Raw genomic sequence first — 18,251 nt, 5'->3', positions numbered from 1 at the left:
GTTCGAACCCCACACTGTCTATCAGGAATTTGTATGTTCTCCGACGTCTGTGTGGGTTTTCCCCGGTGGCTCTGCTTTCTTCCCACTGTGCAAAATGTACTGGGGCTGTAGGTTAATTAAGTGTAAATTGGGCAGCATGGACTCGTGGGTCGAAATGGCCTGTTACCAGGCTGTATGTCTAAATTTATAATTACGAGCAAGAATGCAAGTTCACATGAAATAATAAGTAGCTGAACCATAAAAGGGGAGGATGTACAAAACTTTGCTGATTAACAAATCTAGGCATATTGCAAATCTAGGCATATTGCAAATTTGATAGCAGACAAAGGTAAAGGTTGCACTACTGTCATGGAACACTATATTTAGAATGTAACATACATGAAATTCTGTAACTTTTGTCTATGGTAAGGCTTTTTCCAGTGACCCTCACAGAAACCTACAGTACCTGGTAAAACACATCTTAAGAAGAATTCCTCTTCAACTTTTAGAAAAATGTAGTATCATTTATGATCAAACATAAATTCTAACACATGAATATGAAGGGAAACACTATTAACCATTCCATTCAAGGGGATGGGTGCAGGTTAAGAACGCCATAGCTTAACTAGTGACCAAAGTTAACCAGCTTAGTTACATTGATGTTTATGCTTGCAGATATTATAAAATTTTATAAAATTAATTTTCATTTACATAACATCTTTGAAAGAAACAATTTTACAGTACTTCATAATGGTATATCCTAAAATTCAGCAAAATATCATACAATACCTGCAAACACACATTCTTGAAAAAGGTTTTCCAGGTTGGGTTTTGCGGAATTTTGCCACAGTATCAGCTTGGTACACATCAAAATAAATCCTGATTCCTTCAGAGGCTTCTTGTGACCTAGACAGCACAATAGCAAAACAAAACCTCGTGGTCACCAATCAGAAAATGAAGAACACACTCATGATCAAGTCACAATATCCCGTCATTTTTTTCTTTAGCCACCAAGCAGCAGCTGTATGCCAGTTGAGAAGTCCATTTGTTTCTTATCCTGGAAGCAGTCAGGGCAAAAAGAATTACTCCTTTTCCATTCATCTTGCATTAAGCATTTAGAAGGAACCTTTGGCCAGTTTGCTGTTTGCTAGCCAAGTCATTCACACAAAGAAATTATACATTTTACAGTTCCACTCCAAAGAAAGCTTTTGATATATAGTTACTCTTGTGAAGGAGGTTGACCGTTTCAAGCAAGAAACGACAAAGGACAATGAGATTATTTATTTGTTTTCATTGGAGTTGATTCAGAGATTAAAATTACTCTTGTTCAAACAAATTTGTTGGAATATCAGTAAAATCTGCAGAGCTGTGATTGTAATTCAATACACAAAAGTGCTGGAGAAACTCAGCAGGTTATGCACCATCTTTCAGAAGTCAAAGGTCATCAAGGAAGTAAAGAGTAACCAACATTTCAGGCCCGAGCCCTTCATCAAGATATGAGCACAAAACCAGGCAGGTGGCTGAACAAAAAAAGTAGGGGGAGGAGAGGAGGGAAGAAGAGGTAGAAGTAGGAATAAGAGGTGGATATACTGCAGATGGGAGGATAGAAGAGAAAAAAGTGAGGTGCTTGGGAGAGGATATAGCTCTTTGAATGGAGAGGGAAGGGATGGGGAACTGGAGGAAAGACGACAGTGATAAGGACTCAGGGGAAGGGTTAACAGAAGATGGAGGTCGATGTTAATGCTGTCTGGTTGGCGAGTGCCCAATCAAACTAAGGCTACGTGCAAATTGGAGGAATAGCCTCATGGACTGCCAAACCGAGGTCTCTTTTCCTCCCCCCTCCCTTTTATTCAGACATCCATCTGCTTTTCACTCATACCTTGAAAAGGGGCTCAGGACCAAAACGTTGCTTTCTCTCTACTTCCAATAGATGCTGTGTGACCTGCTGAGTTTCTCCAACACGTTTGTATATTGCAGTGTTTGTTACATTCAGAATCAGAATTAATTGTCATGAACAAGTAATGAAATTCGGTGTTTTGTGGCAGCGTCATAGTGCAAACTATTATAACCATCTTACAGCATTACTATAAATAAAAATAATAATGCACGAGAAGTAAGCCAGTATCTTTGGTTCATTGCTACCATCGGGTGAAAGGTTCAGGAGCCTAAAAGCGAGCACTCAATGGCATAAGGACAGCTCCTTCTCCACTGCCATCAGATTCCTGAATAATCAGAGTGAAGAGGGTGTAGCTTGAATGATGGGGGTCTTTGACGATAGAGGCTGCTCTTTTTAAAGTCACTACCTCGAAGATGTCCTCGATGGACCTCAAGGTCATCTCAAACACGTACCTCCAAAGTTGCAGCATTTTCCCTGTTTTTTTCAGTTGGTACTGTTTGCAGTGTTCTGTCATGATGTTTCTTATATCTGGATTAAACCTAAATAAACCATCTTCATCTAAATTGTGTTCCTTTAAACAGAGCATTCTCAATAACTGTGAACAGTATATTTTGTTCTACAACACAAATTTGAGATAAACTGTACTGTAACTATATGTGCATTGTTGAAAAGAGCGATTTTGCTCTATTTTGACACCTATTTTGATCACCAGCCTGGGCTGAGTTCACAGCTTCAGTTAACTCAGACAGGTAAAGGTTAAAAGACCAGCCTCCCCTCTCCTTGATCACTATCAGTAATTATTCTGCCATGGTTCCAGAGGACTGGAGAATCGCAAATGTCACCGTTGTTTAAGAAGGGAAGAAGGCAACAAAAAGGAAACTATAGACCTATTAGTCTGGCGTCGTGGTTGAGAAGATGTTGGAATCAACTGTCAAAGATGAGGTAACGGAGTACCTAGAGAAGCATCACAAAATAGGACCAAGTCAACATGGTTTCCTTAAAGGAAATTCATGCCTTAGGAGATAACAAATAGGATGGACAAGGGAGAAGAACACGAGTGGCAAGGACCAACACTTTTTGGAAAAAGTGGGATGGATTGGCAGAAAGATGCCCACCCTACACATCTGACCTGCCCACCTCCACCCTAAGGTGCAACAAGCAGAGGATTTCCCATGTGCTCACCTACCACCCTATGCATCCAATATATTATTCTTCACTGCCTAAAACATTGGTTACCCTTTACTTTCTGTAGATACTGTGTGACCTGCTGAGAATCTCAGCACTTGTGTATTGCACATATTGAAGATGTATCTTTATCATGCAATCACAAGTTTGAGTCTACCTCAGCTGTGGATTCAGAAGAGGTGGTATCAGCAAGGTGCATAAACCTCAGAAATTGAGGGAACACAGCATTAATGTTCATTGACAACTTACCAAGGTGTTTTATCCAAGATTTGTGCAGACTTCATGATGCAAATGCGTTGCTGAATTTCTCCTTTGTGGGAAGAAAAATGAAAGTCTTGCATTTATATGTTGGTTTTCATGATCAAGAGACATTTCAAAACCTTTATTTCCAATTACTGTAACGGGCAGATAATCTGAATTTAATGATGTTGGTAAAGTTATAATGCAAGTGAGTTTACTGTCAGATACTCATTTGATGCAAATGCATATTGTACAATATGCATTTGCACCCAAATTCTTACATGCTGCAGTTGAACAGGTAGTTTGTTTAAAAAAACAAGAAAAACTAAATTAATTTAAAAAAACAAACAAACAAATAAATGTTCCATTATTCTCGTGTAGGATACTGCATCCAAGCCCCAAAGCCAGAATGCTGAATTGTAAGCAAAAGCAAATCAGATGGATTGGAGATCTCAGTAGCTGGAAATGGGGGGGAGGGTGGGAAGAAGGGGAAAAGGGACAGCAGACAACAATCTTGCGTTCAATTTCAATAAGATTCCACCTGCATTGAATTTGCCCATCGTTATTGAATGAAGATCTACCAGGACCAATGCCTGAAGAGGGCGCACAAAATCAGTGAACCAGTGCAGACTCGAAAGGCCAATATGGCCTGTTTCCGCTCCGTACATGGTTATATGGTTATAATTGCACCTGCAAAGGCGGCACCATAGAAAAAAAAACATATTTCCAATTTAAGTCAATGTGGAACTTGGCGAGACCCTGCAGAGAGTGGCGTTCCTATGCACTTGCTGCCCTTGTCCTTGGTGGTAGAGGCCACAGGTTTGGGAGGTAGTCAGAGAGGCAACACGAGATGAACGCAGTGCATTTTTCAGATTGGACACTGCAGCTACCGTGCACTGGTGGTGTAGGGAACGAATCGTTAAGAGTTGTGTGTGGGGTATAAACCAAGCAGTCTGCTTTATCAAAAACAGAAAAGGACTGTCTGCACTATTTTTTTTGCAGAAGGGTTACTGTGAATATGTACCATCTATTGTCTTTTTAAATTCAATTTTAAGTTTAAATTTTTAATTTAGATGTTACGGCACGGAAACAGGCCTTTACAACCCATGAGGCTGTGCTGCTCATTAATATACAAAACCCAATACATTCTATTTTGGAATGTGGTGGGAAATCAGAGCACCCGGAGGAAACCCAGATGGTCATGGGCAAGAACGTGCAAACTCCTGACAGACAGTGCCGGATTCGAACCAGGGTTACTGGTGCTGTAATAGTGTTGCACTAACCGCCACGCTAACCATGCTGCCCATTTACCTTTTTTTTTTATAAACTAATACCTGTTCAGCTGAATTTCAGAGCATAGGAACATTGAACAATGTGCATGACAACTAACATTATTATCCTGGATGATGTGGAGTTCTTCAAGATGTCAGAGTATTATTCATCAAGGAAAATGGAGCAACTTCTCTCACACTCATAACTAATGCCATATGGATGGTGGAAAGGTTCTGGAGAATCTGGTGGCAAGTTCCTCCTTGCAGTACACCCAGTCTCTGGCCTGCTCCTGCAATCATTTATGTAGATGTTGCTCTTGAACTTCTGGTTAGGATGTTAATGGTGGGGATCGTAAATGTAAAGCCATGTAATGCTATGCCCTCTCATGCTATTGATGATCATTGCCTGGCACACTTTGCCACATCAGCCTAGATCTGATGGTCTAGCTCCATGCAAGTACACCGATTCATTTGATGTGGAGTTGAACAGTTAGAAACGATCTACTGAGAGGAGACTTAGTTCTGCAAACATAGCGTCACTGAATGACCCAGCTTTCCTGTCACTCACCTAGCGAACTGACATGACCTGGCTTTACAAGCGGTTCCACCTTATCCTTCCATAGGTGGACAGGCAACTTTTCATTCTGGGCATTCTTCCACCTGAGCAGCTCCTTGTATTCCTTCCAGTTGGCACACTGTCTGATTCGCTTGTCCATGTTAATATCAGTTTTGTGCCTGCTCTCTCTCTCTATTCTCTCCTGCTCTCTCTGGGACAACTTTTCATGCTTCTGGTTGATCTTCTCCTGCCACATGGTGGCATCAGATGCACGGCCAACCACATTCATCGGCAGGAGAGTTGGGTTGGGTGCCGTCAGCTGAGTCAATGGACGGTCACGCCCGATGTTGGGGAATTGGATCTTCTCGAAGTCCCATCTGGGTTTTCCAGCAGGCACCACACTCTCCCGTGGACTCCAGAGGGAAGGCACAACAAAGTCTAAGGGCTCTTTCTGAGGCCAACTAGCTTGTTTCTGCTCAGCTGGTTGCCCATCAGAAGACCCAACATTACTCTCTCCTAACTTCTCCATTTTGCTTTCTGGAGATGCAGGAGTTGGTTCTCTAGGGTCCTTTTCCAGGGTCTTGCAAGTGGTATCCTGCTGGTGAAATTCATCCTGCTCCTGTCCCTCCTTAATACTTTGCCCAGGTTCTTCCTCTTGAAATTGGTCATAGTGACTTTTCTTGGACCTAAAAAAAAGTTTTACTTACATTAAATTCCCAAAAAGAATCAAGACAGGAATACACCAAAATCGTAATAGTCTCAATTCAAGAGACCCAACTTAAAATACTAAATTTCACAATTTAGATCCTCTGAACTCATTTTAACTATGTCCACCTGAGCCTCTGAAGGGCATAGATGTTGCGTGAAACTTTATCTAATTTGTTTGGATTAATGGCAATTGAACATTTGTTAGTTTGGTGGGAGGGTGACCATATCAACAGGGAATCCTGGTGCATGCTGACAATGGGAGTATAGCTATGAACTGGAAAAGCCACAGCACACTCAGATGTTTGGGTCTTTGCATCACTGGCCCCCAGAGGCCAAGTTGTACACCTTTGAATAGACTCTAGGCCTTGTGCTTTCAAGGGGATAGGTATCAGCATCTTGATGCACAATAAAAGAGAGACATCAACTAACTAATCAATAAGGTACTAGAACTTTATCTCAGCCATAACTAAAGAAGAAAAAGAAATTTAAATTTTGGAAGCAGGTTTTGGCATTTTCTGGGCATCAATAAAATTATTCTCTTCACATGAATGCACTCACTTCCTGGAATGTTCAACTGGAGGTAAGAAAACTTATACTTTTCATTTTAAAATAAAAACAAAGTAAAGAGAAACACAAGAAAAGTTTTGATCAATGAAAAGAAGATCAAGTGGTGGCAGATTAAAAATGATCACTAAAACAACTGAAGTCCCTACATATCGAACAGCAGCAGGAAGTCAGACATTGGGTGCATTTGTTTTCTTTGAAAGAGCATTTCCATGATCTAACGTTAACCTATCTTCAGTGAAAAAAGGACTGTAGACTTGACTCGGCTTTATGTAGGATTGAGGCTGGGTGTGACTTCATCAGTACAAATCACAAATAGATGGAAGGTTTTCAAAATTTTGTTTACCTGCAGATTGCAAATTAGTGGGGAGAGTATTTTAACTATGGTTATCTTCCAAGTTATATAATTTGAAGACAAATTGTAACTCCTGCCAAAATGCTGTCAAAATCATCTACATTTGCAAGCTTCAACACACAAGTCCACAAGTAAAAGATTTGGTATTCGTTTCTCTGCTCCATCACTGTTGCCACTTGTTGATGTGCTAATCCTGGCACCAATATTTTGGGAATGCCCACGGAACGATGGCAGACTATTAGTAAAAACACAAAGCTGGAGAAACTCAGCAGGTCAGTGTCAAGCAATGGTAAAACTACATAACTAACGTTTTGGGCTTGAGCCTTTCATCATAGTATTGTAAAATGTCGACAGGCATCCAATCAAAAGTGTGGGGGGGGGGGAAAGAAAGGATGGTCGCAAAGGCATGAGATGGAGAATAAGAGGGAGGGGACAGCAGTGATCAAGGGGAGGAGGGATGGCGAGGTGAAGGGAGAGAGGAAAATTGGAAGGGGGAGGGGAAAAAAAGAGAGCAGGTTAGCAGAAAACTGAAAGGTTAATGTTGATGCCATCTGGCTGGAGAGTGCCCAGATGGAAAATCAGGTGTTCCTCCAATTTGCTGGAGGTCTTGGTGCGACAGTACACAAAGTCATGGACAGATGAGAGTGTGGGAATGTGACATTGAACTGAAATGGTTGGCCAGTGGGAGGTCTCTGTCACTGGTGCAGACAGAACGAAGCTGCTCAGCGAAGCGATTTCCCAATCTGCGCCCAGTCTTCCCGATGTAGAGAAGGCCACAAAGGGAGCACTGTATGCAGTAAATTAGTCCTGCAGATACACAAGTGAAGCATTGCTTAACTTGAAAGGCCTGTTTGCGGCCCCAGACCGTGGTGAGGGAGGAAGTGTAGGCACAAGTATGCCGTCTCTTGCGGCCACAGGGGAAGGTACCAGGGGGCGCGATTGGTGGGGAGGGATGAGTGCACAAGGAAATCACTGAGGGAGCAGTCCCTATGGAAGACAGAGAGAGGAAGACGTGTCTGATAGTGGGATCCTGTTGCAAATACCAGAAATTCCGGAGGATAATGTGTTGGATGAGGAGGTGGTGGGGTGGAAGGTGAACATGGGGGATTCTATGTTTGTTGTGACTGGGGGCAGAGGAGGCCAGGGCAGAGGAGCAGGAAATGGAGGAGATGTGGGTGAGGGCTGAATTGATGGTGGTGGAGGGGAAGCAAGACATTTCAGAAGATCTTGACTGGAAGACCTCATCTTGGGAACAGATGCAGCAGAGAGAGAGAAATTGAGAAATTATAGGGACTCGAAAGGCCAACATGGCCTGTTTCCGCTCCGTAAATGGTTATATGGGACAGAATGTGAGGAAATGTAGTCAAGGTAGTTGTGGGAGTTAGTGGGTTTGTAATACATTAGTGGAAAGCTTGTCTCTTGAGATGGAGAGAGAAATGGGGGGGGGGGGGGGGAAAGAGTGTTGTCGGAGATGGACCAGGTGAGTTTGAGATCAGGATGGAAGTTGGCCACGAAGTGGATGAAGTTGAGGAACAGTTGAGCGATCTTGCCTGTGTAGGCTTACAACATGGATTGCTCCACAAAGCCCACAAACAGGCAGATGTAGCTGGGAGCAATGCAGGCACTTATGGCCATTCCTTTAATTTGGAGGAAGTGAGAAGGGTTAAAGGAGAAATACTTTAAAGTGAGGATAAGTTCTGCCATGTGGAGGAGGGAGGTGGTAGAGGGTGACTGGTTGGGTCCAGAAAGAAGCAGTGCTTTAAGATCTTCTTTATGGGGAATGGAGGTATAAATGGATTGGACATCCATTGTGAAAATGAGGCAGTCCATTTGGGGAATCTGAAGTCATTAAAGGGATATAGAGCATGTGAGGTATCGTGGATGTTGGTGAGAAAGGAATGGGCAATGGGAGAAAAGATAGAGTCAGGAAAGATGAAACTTGTCCGGTGGGGCTGGAGTAGGCAGAAACAGTGGGTCTACCCGGATGGTTGGGTTTGTGTATCTTGGGTAGAAGGTAGAACGAGCAGTGTGAGGTTGGTGGTCGTGTGTGTGGGGGCGGCGAGGTAACCAGAGGTGATGAGATTGGAGATGGGTGTTGGAAACAGTGGTGAGGTCCTGTGGTAGATAGGAAGAGTCTGAGAGCTGTCATCTGGCCTCAGCAAGGTAGAGGTCAGTGCGCCAGACCACAACATTACCATCCTTATCTGCAGTTTGATGGGGAGGTTGGGATTGTTGGCAGGCTATCACTTCTTTAAACTTGACACAGATAGCAGTGAGGTGTGAAGCCAGTCAGCAGTAATAAGGCAGTCATCAAATAAGACAGGGAAATACAGAGCCAGTTTCTCTTTCCCTAGCCCAAAGGCCTGGAGATATGAAAATTCATTGCATGCACATGTGCTTTAGTTAATCAGACTTCCAGGCAAAATGAGTTACTGGAATAAATTGTCCCATCTGCTGACCCAAAGTAAACATTACCACACAACTGGAAGGCTGACAAGCATGAATCCATTCCCCACACAAGGGGAAATCCTCAGAAGGTTCTACTTTATCACCAAAGGAGTTTGGCTACTGAAAACCAGGATGAATCTTCCCTAAGCATGACATCCAAAGAAGATAAATAAGCAGAATTAAAGCAGCACTGGCTCAAAACTAGTGATCCTCCTCCTGGATCCATACACCAGATCCCACTGATATTATGTTCTCAGCAGAGACTTGCTTTTGAAGTTGGGGATACAAAGAATATAGCAGCTTTGATTTGCATAGTGTGGGTTATGATAATATGATATAACTAGTACAACCCTCTCACATCCTCCATTAATTTTCTCTATCTCCAGTCCACAGAATGCAGGTAAAGAAATCCAAATTGATTATCCAACCAATTGTAATTATGGCCCTTGTGAAAGTAGCTTGAACTAATAGTCCATATTAACAAACGTTTGTTTCTGAAAAGCAAAGTTTGTTTGCCCCACACAGGTCACGCAGGACCCATAGAAAGTAAAGGGTAACCAACATTTCAGGTCTGGACCCTTCACTAGGAATAAGGTTATATAAAAAAAAGGCAGATCCCTGAATGAAGAAATGGGGAGGAGCACAGGCTAACAGATAATAAGTCAACTAGAAGAGAAAGAAAGCTGAGAAATGATAAAGGGAAGAGGGCATGGGGCTAAAAAGGGGTAGCTCTCTGATAGAAGAAAGGGAAAGAACTGAAGGAAAGGAGATAGATTCACAAGTGAAGTAATGCTTCAATTGGATGGACTGTTTGGGGCCCTAAATAGTGAAGGAGGTCGTCCAGTTGTAAGTCATCACCTCAGCTTTTTTCTCTTCTTCTCCCATCTGCATCAGCCGATTAGCTCTTGCTTGATAACCTGCGCTCCTCCTCCATCCCATTCCTCCTCTCCCCAGTTCCCCCCAATTTATATTCAGGTGTCTGCCTTTCTTTTCTCATTTAAAAAAATGGGAGTGCTGCCACTGGTGCGGACCCAGGATAGTGGAGAGCAGAGACACAGCGCTGCTCCTTTCGGGTCCCACCACCCAGTCCTAATGCTGACAGCTCTGTACAAGCTTTAAACACCCTGTTAAAAGAGCAAAAGTGTTTTTTTTTTAATTGCTTCAACCTTGGAAATCTGTGCCCAAGATGGCAATGCTTATGCTGAGCAGTGTACCATGAGGGGATGCAGACTCCAGATCAACAAACCGACACAAGGCACCAGACACAGGGAGATTGAAAAGAGAAAGTACAGAAGATGATCCTACAGGATGATGACCACGGCAGTGGACCAGTGAGAGGTCAGCAGCTGAAGGACCAACACAAGAGCTCGGGTTGCCGATCATTTGAACTGGAGTCTGTGTAGCTGCAGAGACTGTAGGAGCACTGGAGACAAATCCATGGGCACTCAGTATCCCTGAAGGGATTTTTTTGCTTCTCTTTCTTCTATTTTGTTGGGGTACCTTACAGGACCAAAGATTAAATGTATCATGTGTATTACATTTTTAATGCATTACTACAGGACAAAGAGAATCATTGAATTTTATTCCTGACAAAGGGCCCAGGCCTAAAACAATGGTTACCCTTTACTTCCTGTGACCTGCTGAGTTTTTCCAGCACGTCTGCGCATTTCACTTGACCCCACCGTCTGCAGATTTTCTTGTTTCACTTAGTTTGTCTCATTCTCTGCCCCATGTGAACCTTGTATCGTGTTGGCTGCAGCTTCGCTTCCTCTTGCGATGATGTTGGTTTTCGTCACTGCAAGGATCCAAGTGCATTTTTCCCTCAAAGGAACTGCAAATTGTACTACAAAAGAGAACTTTTATTTAGAATGTCCTTCACATAAACCTTATGCAATATTCTTGAAATCTGCACCGTACTTTAAAAAGTAAACTATTTAAACAAAGTAATAAGGGTGACAACCAAGTCATCTGTTTCAGTACGTCGGCCCAGGACATGATGAGAACATATATAAGAATCCAAGTCAGAACTATACACAGGATTTAATATCTTAATAGTCAGCAATTAAAGAATGTTCTTCTTTTCTATACTAAAATGGATAATTTTGGCTGCACTCTAACTTATCTATTTCCCCTTAAAGTCTCTTTAAATACACCCCCTACAAACTTCAAAATATTTTCTTTGGAACCCTCAGCAAAAATCAATAACGTAGCTTGTGAATAGCTAGGACCCAAGCACTTATCCCTGCGTTAACCAAACAATTAGAGCTGGTTAACAAGGACCCATTTATTTTCACTTTTTGTTTTCTGTATGTCAACCAGTTTTTAATCCATGCCAGTACATTTCTCCCAATTCCATATGCACCATAGCTGTTGACATCCTGTGTGAAACATTATCTAAAGCCTATTGCAAATACAGTCAAATCCCTGTTATCTGGAATTCAAGCAAATGGCAGCCTCAAGCAGCAGAGAGAGAGAAAAAAAAAACAGGGAAAATAAAGAGGTTTAAAAAAAAACCTGAAAGTTTAAAATTGGCACCCCCTAGCAGTTAGTTCACCAATCACACTACCTCAACCAACCAGACAATTCACTTATCCAGTTATCTACCAACCCCCATAGGTGCCAGATTCCTGAGGGTTTGATTGTGCATCATATCTACTGATGCTTCTTTATCTGGTCATCTCATCAAATAATTCCAGTAATCATACAAAAGATTTCTCTTTCATTAATCTACACTGACTCGGCAATGATGAAGCCATGTTAAGATCATTGAAAAATGAGCTCCATAATTGAAAATAAAGGAAGCTTTTGACGGTGAAATGAAAGCCATGACTGATCATATAGGCAGAAAAGAGGAAATTCAATCCAAGGAATTGTGAAGTAATGCACTTGGGAAAACCAACAAGGCAAGGGAATACACAGTAAATAGTGGAATATTGAAAAGAGGAGAGGAGCAAAGACAACCTGCAGTGCATGTCCACAGATTCCAGAGGGTGGCAGATCAGAGAGGAAGAGATGTATGCTATGCTTTTCTTTATTAACAAAGACAACCTGCAGTGCCCGTCCACAGATTCCAGAAGGTGGTAGATCAGAGAGGAAGAGATGTATGCTATGCTTTTCTTTATTAACAAAGAAAACCTGCAGTGCACGTCCACAGATTCCAGAAGGTGGCAGATCAGAGAGGAAGAGATGTATGCTATGCTTTTCTTTATTAACAAAGACAACCTGCAGTGCACGTCCAGATTCCAGAAGGTGGTAGATCAGAGAGGAAGAGATGTATGCTATGCTTTTCTTTATTAACAAAGACAATCTGCAGTGCACGTCCACAGATTCCAGAAGGTGGCAGATCAGAGAGGAAGAGATGTATGCTATGCTTTTCTTTATTAACAAAGACAACCTGCAGTGCACGTCCACAGATTCCAGAAGGTGGCAGATCAGAGAGGATGTATGCTATGCTTTTCTTTATTAACAAAGACAACCTGCAGTGCACGTCCACAGATTCCAGAAGGTGGAAGATCAGAGAGGAAGAGATGTATGCTATGCTTTTCTTTATTAACAAAGACAAGCTGCAGTGCACGTCCACAGATTCCAGAAGGTGGCAGATCAGAGAGGAAGAGATGTATGCTATGCTTTTCTTTATTAACAAAGACAACCTGCAGTGCACGTCCACAGATTCCAGAAGGTGGTAGATCAGAGAGGAAGAAATGTATGCTATGCTTTTCTTTATTAACAAAGACAACCTGCAGTGCACGTCCACAGATTCCAGAAGGTGGCAGATCAGAGAGGAAGAGATGTATGCTATGCTTTTCTTTATTAACAAAGACAACCTGCAGTGCACGTCCACAGATTCCAGAAGGTGGCAGATCAGAGAGGAAGAGATGTATGCTATGCTTTTCTTTATTAACAAAGACAACCTGCAGTGCACGTCCAGATTCCAGAAGGTGGTAGATCAGAGAGGAAGAGATGTATGCTATGCTTTTCTTTATTAACAAAGACAACCTGCAGTGCACGTCCACAGATTCCAGAAGGTGGCAGATCAGAGAGGAAGAGATGTATGCTATGCTTTTCTTTATTAACAAAGACAACCTGCAGTGCACGTCCACAGATTCCAGAAGGTGGTAGATCAGAGAGGAAGAGATGTACGCTATGCTTTTCTTTATTAACAAAGACAATGAATATGAGAAATGATGCTACAACTATACAAAAATTAGGACACACCTATAGTACTGTATACACAGAATGGAGGAGGGGGTGAATGTTTTCAAGAGAAAACTCACGAGTTTAGCCCCAAAATAGGTAGAAAATAAATTTATCGGGATGTTGTCAAGACAGGAAAAACATAATTAAAAGGGGAGTCAAACAAGGCTGATGCTTTTACAACAGGATGAAGAGGCAGATATCCAATTGAGGTACAAAAAAATTGCAAGAGGCCTGAACAAAGATGAGCCATTTTAATTGTCAGAGGTGCCAGATTTAAGGTAATTGGTATTGTTAAAAAGCAGAGGCAAAGGGAAAAAAGTGGGAATCTGGAATCTAGTCTATCCTTTAGTCTCATTAAAAGCCCAATAACAATCCACAAGATAGCCAATTTAAAGGGGATGTGACTGATTAAAGCACCCTTCATTAAAACATTTTCATTTCATTTTCCAGGTTTCTTTCCCCACAAAACGTTAAGGAGAGGGCATGCAAAATGAGTGGGAGAATCAATAAGAGGTTACATGAGCAAGCAGAACGATGACAGAGAAAAACATTACCTGGGATCAAACCGCATTACGATGTAACCCAGTCTTTTCAAATGGCTATAAACCTTCAAAAACAAAGAAGAAAATTCAAAGCGTATTGTCCAACATCATCTCAAAGTTATGGACAGTTAATGAAACAGCAGAAATCATGGCACATCCACATTACTTGTGTAAATATATAAGGACTAAACAAAGTTTACAATTAAATATAAACAGAACATTTTAAAACTCTGTATTTATAATCAAGTTATGTGCAATGCTCCCGAATAGTTTTACAGATCCTACAACTATTTTGCTGTTTGCAGTGTTCTGTCATGATGTTTCTTATATCTGGATTAAACCTAAATAAACCATCTTCATCTAAATTGTGTTCCTTTAAACAGAGCATTCTCAATAACTATGAATAGTATATTTTGTTCTACAACACAAATTTGAGATAAACTGTACTGTAACTATATGTGCATTGTTGAAAAGAACGATTTTGCTCTATTTTGACACCTATTTTGATCACCAGCCTGGGCTGAGTTCACAGCTTCAGTTCCCTCAGACAAGGTAAAGGTTAAAAGACCAGCCTCCCCTCTCCTTGATCACTATCAGTAATTATTCTGCCATGGTTCCAGAGGACTGGAGAATCGCAAATGTCACCGTTGTTTAAGAAGGGAAGGAGGCAACAAAAAGGAAACTATAGACCTATTAGTCTGGCGTCGTGGTTGAGAAGATGTTGGAATCAATTGTCAAAGATGAGGTAACGGAGTACCTAGAGAATCATCACAAGATAGGTCCAAGTCAGCATGGTTTCCTTAAAGGAAATTCATGCCTGAGGAGATAACAAACAGGATGGACAAGGGAGAAGTAATGGATGTTGAGTCATTGGACTTTCAAAAGACATTCGACAAGGTGCCACATAAAGGCTGCTTGACAAGATGAGAGCTCATGGAATTACAGGAAGGATACTAGCATGGGTAGAGCATTGGTTAATAGGCGGAAACAGAGTGGGAATAAGGGGATCCTATTCAGGTTGGTTGCCTGTTGCCAGTAGTGGTGTTCTACTGGGGTCAGTGTTGGGAGATGCTTCTTATTAGGTTGTATATAAAAGATTTGGATAATAGAATAGCTTTGTGGCTACATTTACGGATGACATCAAAATAGGGGATAGACCTGATGACGTGGAAAAGCTGCAGAGAGACTTGGATAGATTAGGAAAATGGGCAGGGAGATGGCAGATGAAATTCTTTCTTTGGCTTGGCTTCGCGGACGAAGATTTATGGAGGGGTAAATGTCCACGTCAGCTGCAGGCTCGTTTGTGGCTGACAAGTCCGATGCGGGACAGGCAGACACGGTTGCATCAGTTGCAGGGGAAAATTGGTTGGTTGGGGTTGGGTGTTGGGCTTTTCCTCCTTTGTCTTTTGTCAGTGAGGTGGGCTCTGCGGTCTTCTTCAAAGGAGGTTGCTGCCCACCGAACTGTGAGGCGCCAATTTGCACGGTTGGAGGCGATATCAGCCCACTGGCGGTGGTCAATGTGGCAGGCACCAAGAGATTTCTTTAGGCACTCCTTGTACCTCTTCTTTGGTGCACCTCTGTCTCGGTGGCCAGTGGAGAGCTCGCCATATAACACGATCTTGGGAAGGCAACGGTCCTCCATTCTGGAGACGTGACCTACCCAGCGCAGTAGGATCTTCAGCAGCATGGATTCGATGCTGTCGGCCTCTGCCATCTCGAGTACTTCAATGTTAGGGATAAAGTCGCTCCAATGAATGTTGAGGATGGAGTGGAGACAAGGCTGGTGGAAGCGTTCTAGGAGCCGTAGGTGATGCCGGTAGAGGACCCATGATTCGGAGCCGAACAGGAGTGTGGGTATAACAACAGGTCTGTATACGCTTAATCTTTGTGAGGTTTTTCAGTTGGTTGTTTTTCCAGACTCTTTTGTGTAGTCTTCCAAAGGCGCTATTTGCCTTGGCAAGTCTATTGTCTATCTCGTTGTCGATCCTTGCATCCGATGAAATGGTGCAGCCGAGATAGGTAAACTGGTTGACCATTTTGAGTTTTGTGTGCCCGATGGAGATGTGGGGGAGCTGGCTGATGGAGGACCTCAGTTTTCTTCAGGCTGACTTCCAGGCCAAACATTTTGGCAGTTTCCGCAAAACAGGACGTCAAGCGCTGAAGAGCTGGCTCTGAATGGGCAACTAAAGCGGCATCGTCTGCAAAGAGTAGTTCACGGACAGGTTGCTCTTGTGTCTTGGTGTGAGCTTGCAGGCGCCTCAGATTGAAGAGACTGCCATTTACACATTTACTGGATGTGAACAGCGTCTTCATTGTTGAGGTCTTTCATGGCTTGTTTCAGCATCATGCTGAAGAAGATTAAAAAGAGGGTTGGTGCGAGAACGCAGCCTTGCTTCACACCATTGTTAATGGAGAAGGGTTCAGAGACCTCATTGCTGTATCTGACCCAACCTTGTTGGTTTTCGTGCAGTTGGATAACCATGTTGAGGAATTTTGTGGGGCATCCAAGGCACTCTAGTATTTGCCAAAGCCCTTTCCTGCTCACAGTGTCGAAGGCTTTGGTAAGGTCAACAAAGGTGATGTAGATTCCTTTGTTTTGTTCTCTGCACTTTTCTTGGAACTGTCTGAGGGCAAAGACCATGTCAGTAGTTCCTCTGTTTGCGCGAAAGCCGCACTGTGATTCTGGGAGAATATTCTCAGCGACACTAGGTATTATTCTATTTAGGAGAATCCTAGCAAAGATTTTGCCTGCAATGGAAAGCAGTGTGATTCCCCTGTAGTTTGAGCAGTCTGATTTCTCGCCTTTGTTGGGAATGTTGGGAAATGTACAATCATATACTTTGGTGTAAGAAATAGACAGGCAGACTATTTAGATGAGGAGAAACTTCAACATCCAGAGGTGCAAAGGGACTTGGAAGTCCTCGTGCAAGATCCCCTAAAGGTTAAGCTCCAAGTTGAGTCAGTGAAGAAAGCGAATGCAATGTTGGTCTTCATTTCTATAAGAATAACATGCAAGAGCAGGGATGTAATAGTGAGACCCTATAGGGCATTGGTGAAACCTCACTTGGAGTACTGTGTACGATTTTGGATGACTTATTTGAGAAAGGATGTGCTAGCATTGGAGAGGGTTCAGAGATTTACTAGAATGTCTCCAGGAATGAAAGGGTTAGCATATGAGGAACGTTTGTCGGCTCTTGGACTGTACTCATTGGAATACAGAAGGATGAGGGAGGACCTCATAGAGACATTTCAAATGCTGAAAGGCCTGGATAGAGTAGATGTGAGAAAGTTGTTTCCCACAGTAGGGGAGTCAAGGACAAGAAGCCACAATTTCAAGATTAAAAAAAGGTGCCAATTTAAAACAGAAATGCAGAGAAACGTGAGTCTGTGTAACATTGCCACAGCTGGCAGTGGAAGCAAGGTCGTTGGGTGTATGCAAGACAGAAATTGACAGGTATTTGATTAGTCAGGCCATCAAGGAGTATGGGAAGAAGGCCAGGGAGTGGGGCTAAGTGATATGGATCAACTCATGATTAAATGGCAGAGCAGACCCGACAGGCCAATTGGCCTACTTCTGCTCTTATATCTTGTATTCTTGTGAAGTATACAAACAGACTCAGTGGAAATGTCCACTTCAATTGCACATCCCATTGCCACACTGACATCTGTCTATGGCCTCATGTCCTGCCAAGCTGAGGCCAACTGCAAATTGGAAGAACAACATCATGTATTGAGTCTCAGCAGTCCCCAACCAGGTGGCACCAACACTGACCTCTAATTTCAATTAACCCCCCCCCCCACACAGTCTCATTTTCCCTCATCCCTCTGTCTCCCTTCCTCCAGCCCCCACCCCCTTTCCCTTCCTGCTCCTAACAGAGAGCCATCTTTCTTACCCCTCTTCCTCTCCCCCTATCACCTCAGCTTCCTGGTCTTCTACCCTCCCACCTACACCTACCTATTATCTCCCTCCCTTTTCCCCTTCCTCCACCTTTTTATCCAGGTGTCTGCCTAATTTTTGCCATTCCTGAAGAAGGCCTCAGACCTGTAATGTCGACTGCCTTTATATTCTATGGTGTCGTGACTGGTTAAGCACTTTTCTGCACTGCTCAGTGGGATTTTCAATCAATAGCTTCAGGCAGCCAATTCACATAAATAATAGCCATCGCATGAATTGGTGGTAAAAGAGCCCTGCACCCAATGTTATCCCAACACTCAGCAAAACTACACCAAGATCCTCCACCAGCAGGTAGGAATCAGTGGCAAGTTTTCCAATTCCAACTACATACCACTCCTCAAATTAAGCTGGCTG

The 18,251-nt window shown here is 42.7% G+C and overlaps 1 protein-coding gene across 3 annotated transcripts in view; it reads right to left on the bottom strand.

Moving 5' to 3' along the window:
- The window catches only part of tsen54 (TSEN54 tRNA splicing endonuclease subunit), a 35,867-nt gene that overhangs the window by 5,514 nt on the left and 12,102 nt on the right, over window positions 1-18,251 (bottom strand). For all 3 annotated transcript variants that reach the window (XM_069929400.1, XM_069929401.1, XM_069929403.1), the window contains 5 exons: window positions 13,955-14,007; window positions 10,942-11,046; window positions 5,141-5,814; window positions 3,311-3,371; window positions 769-885 (listed from right to left, as the gene is read on the bottom strand). In XM_069929400.1, the coding sequence (XP_069785501.1) occupies window positions 769-885; window positions 3,311-3,371; window positions 5,141-5,814; window positions 10,942-11,046; window positions 13,955-14,007 (1,010 nt within the window). The remainder of the gene's footprint in view (window positions 1-768; window positions 886-3,310; window positions 3,372-5,140; window positions 5,815-10,941; window positions 11,047-13,954; window positions 14,008-18,251) is intronic.

The sequence above is a fragment of the Narcine bancroftii genome, chromosome 3 (genome assembly GCF_036971445.1).
Source record: "Narcine bancroftii isolate sNarBan1 chromosome 3, sNarBan1.hap1, whole genome shotgun sequence".
NCBI lineage: Eukaryota > Metazoa > Chordata > Chondrichthyes > Torpediniformes > Narcinidae > Narcine > Narcine bancroftii.
The sequence above is the reverse complement of the archived record's forward strand: the minus strand, read 5'-3'. Positions and strand labels throughout refer to the sequence as shown.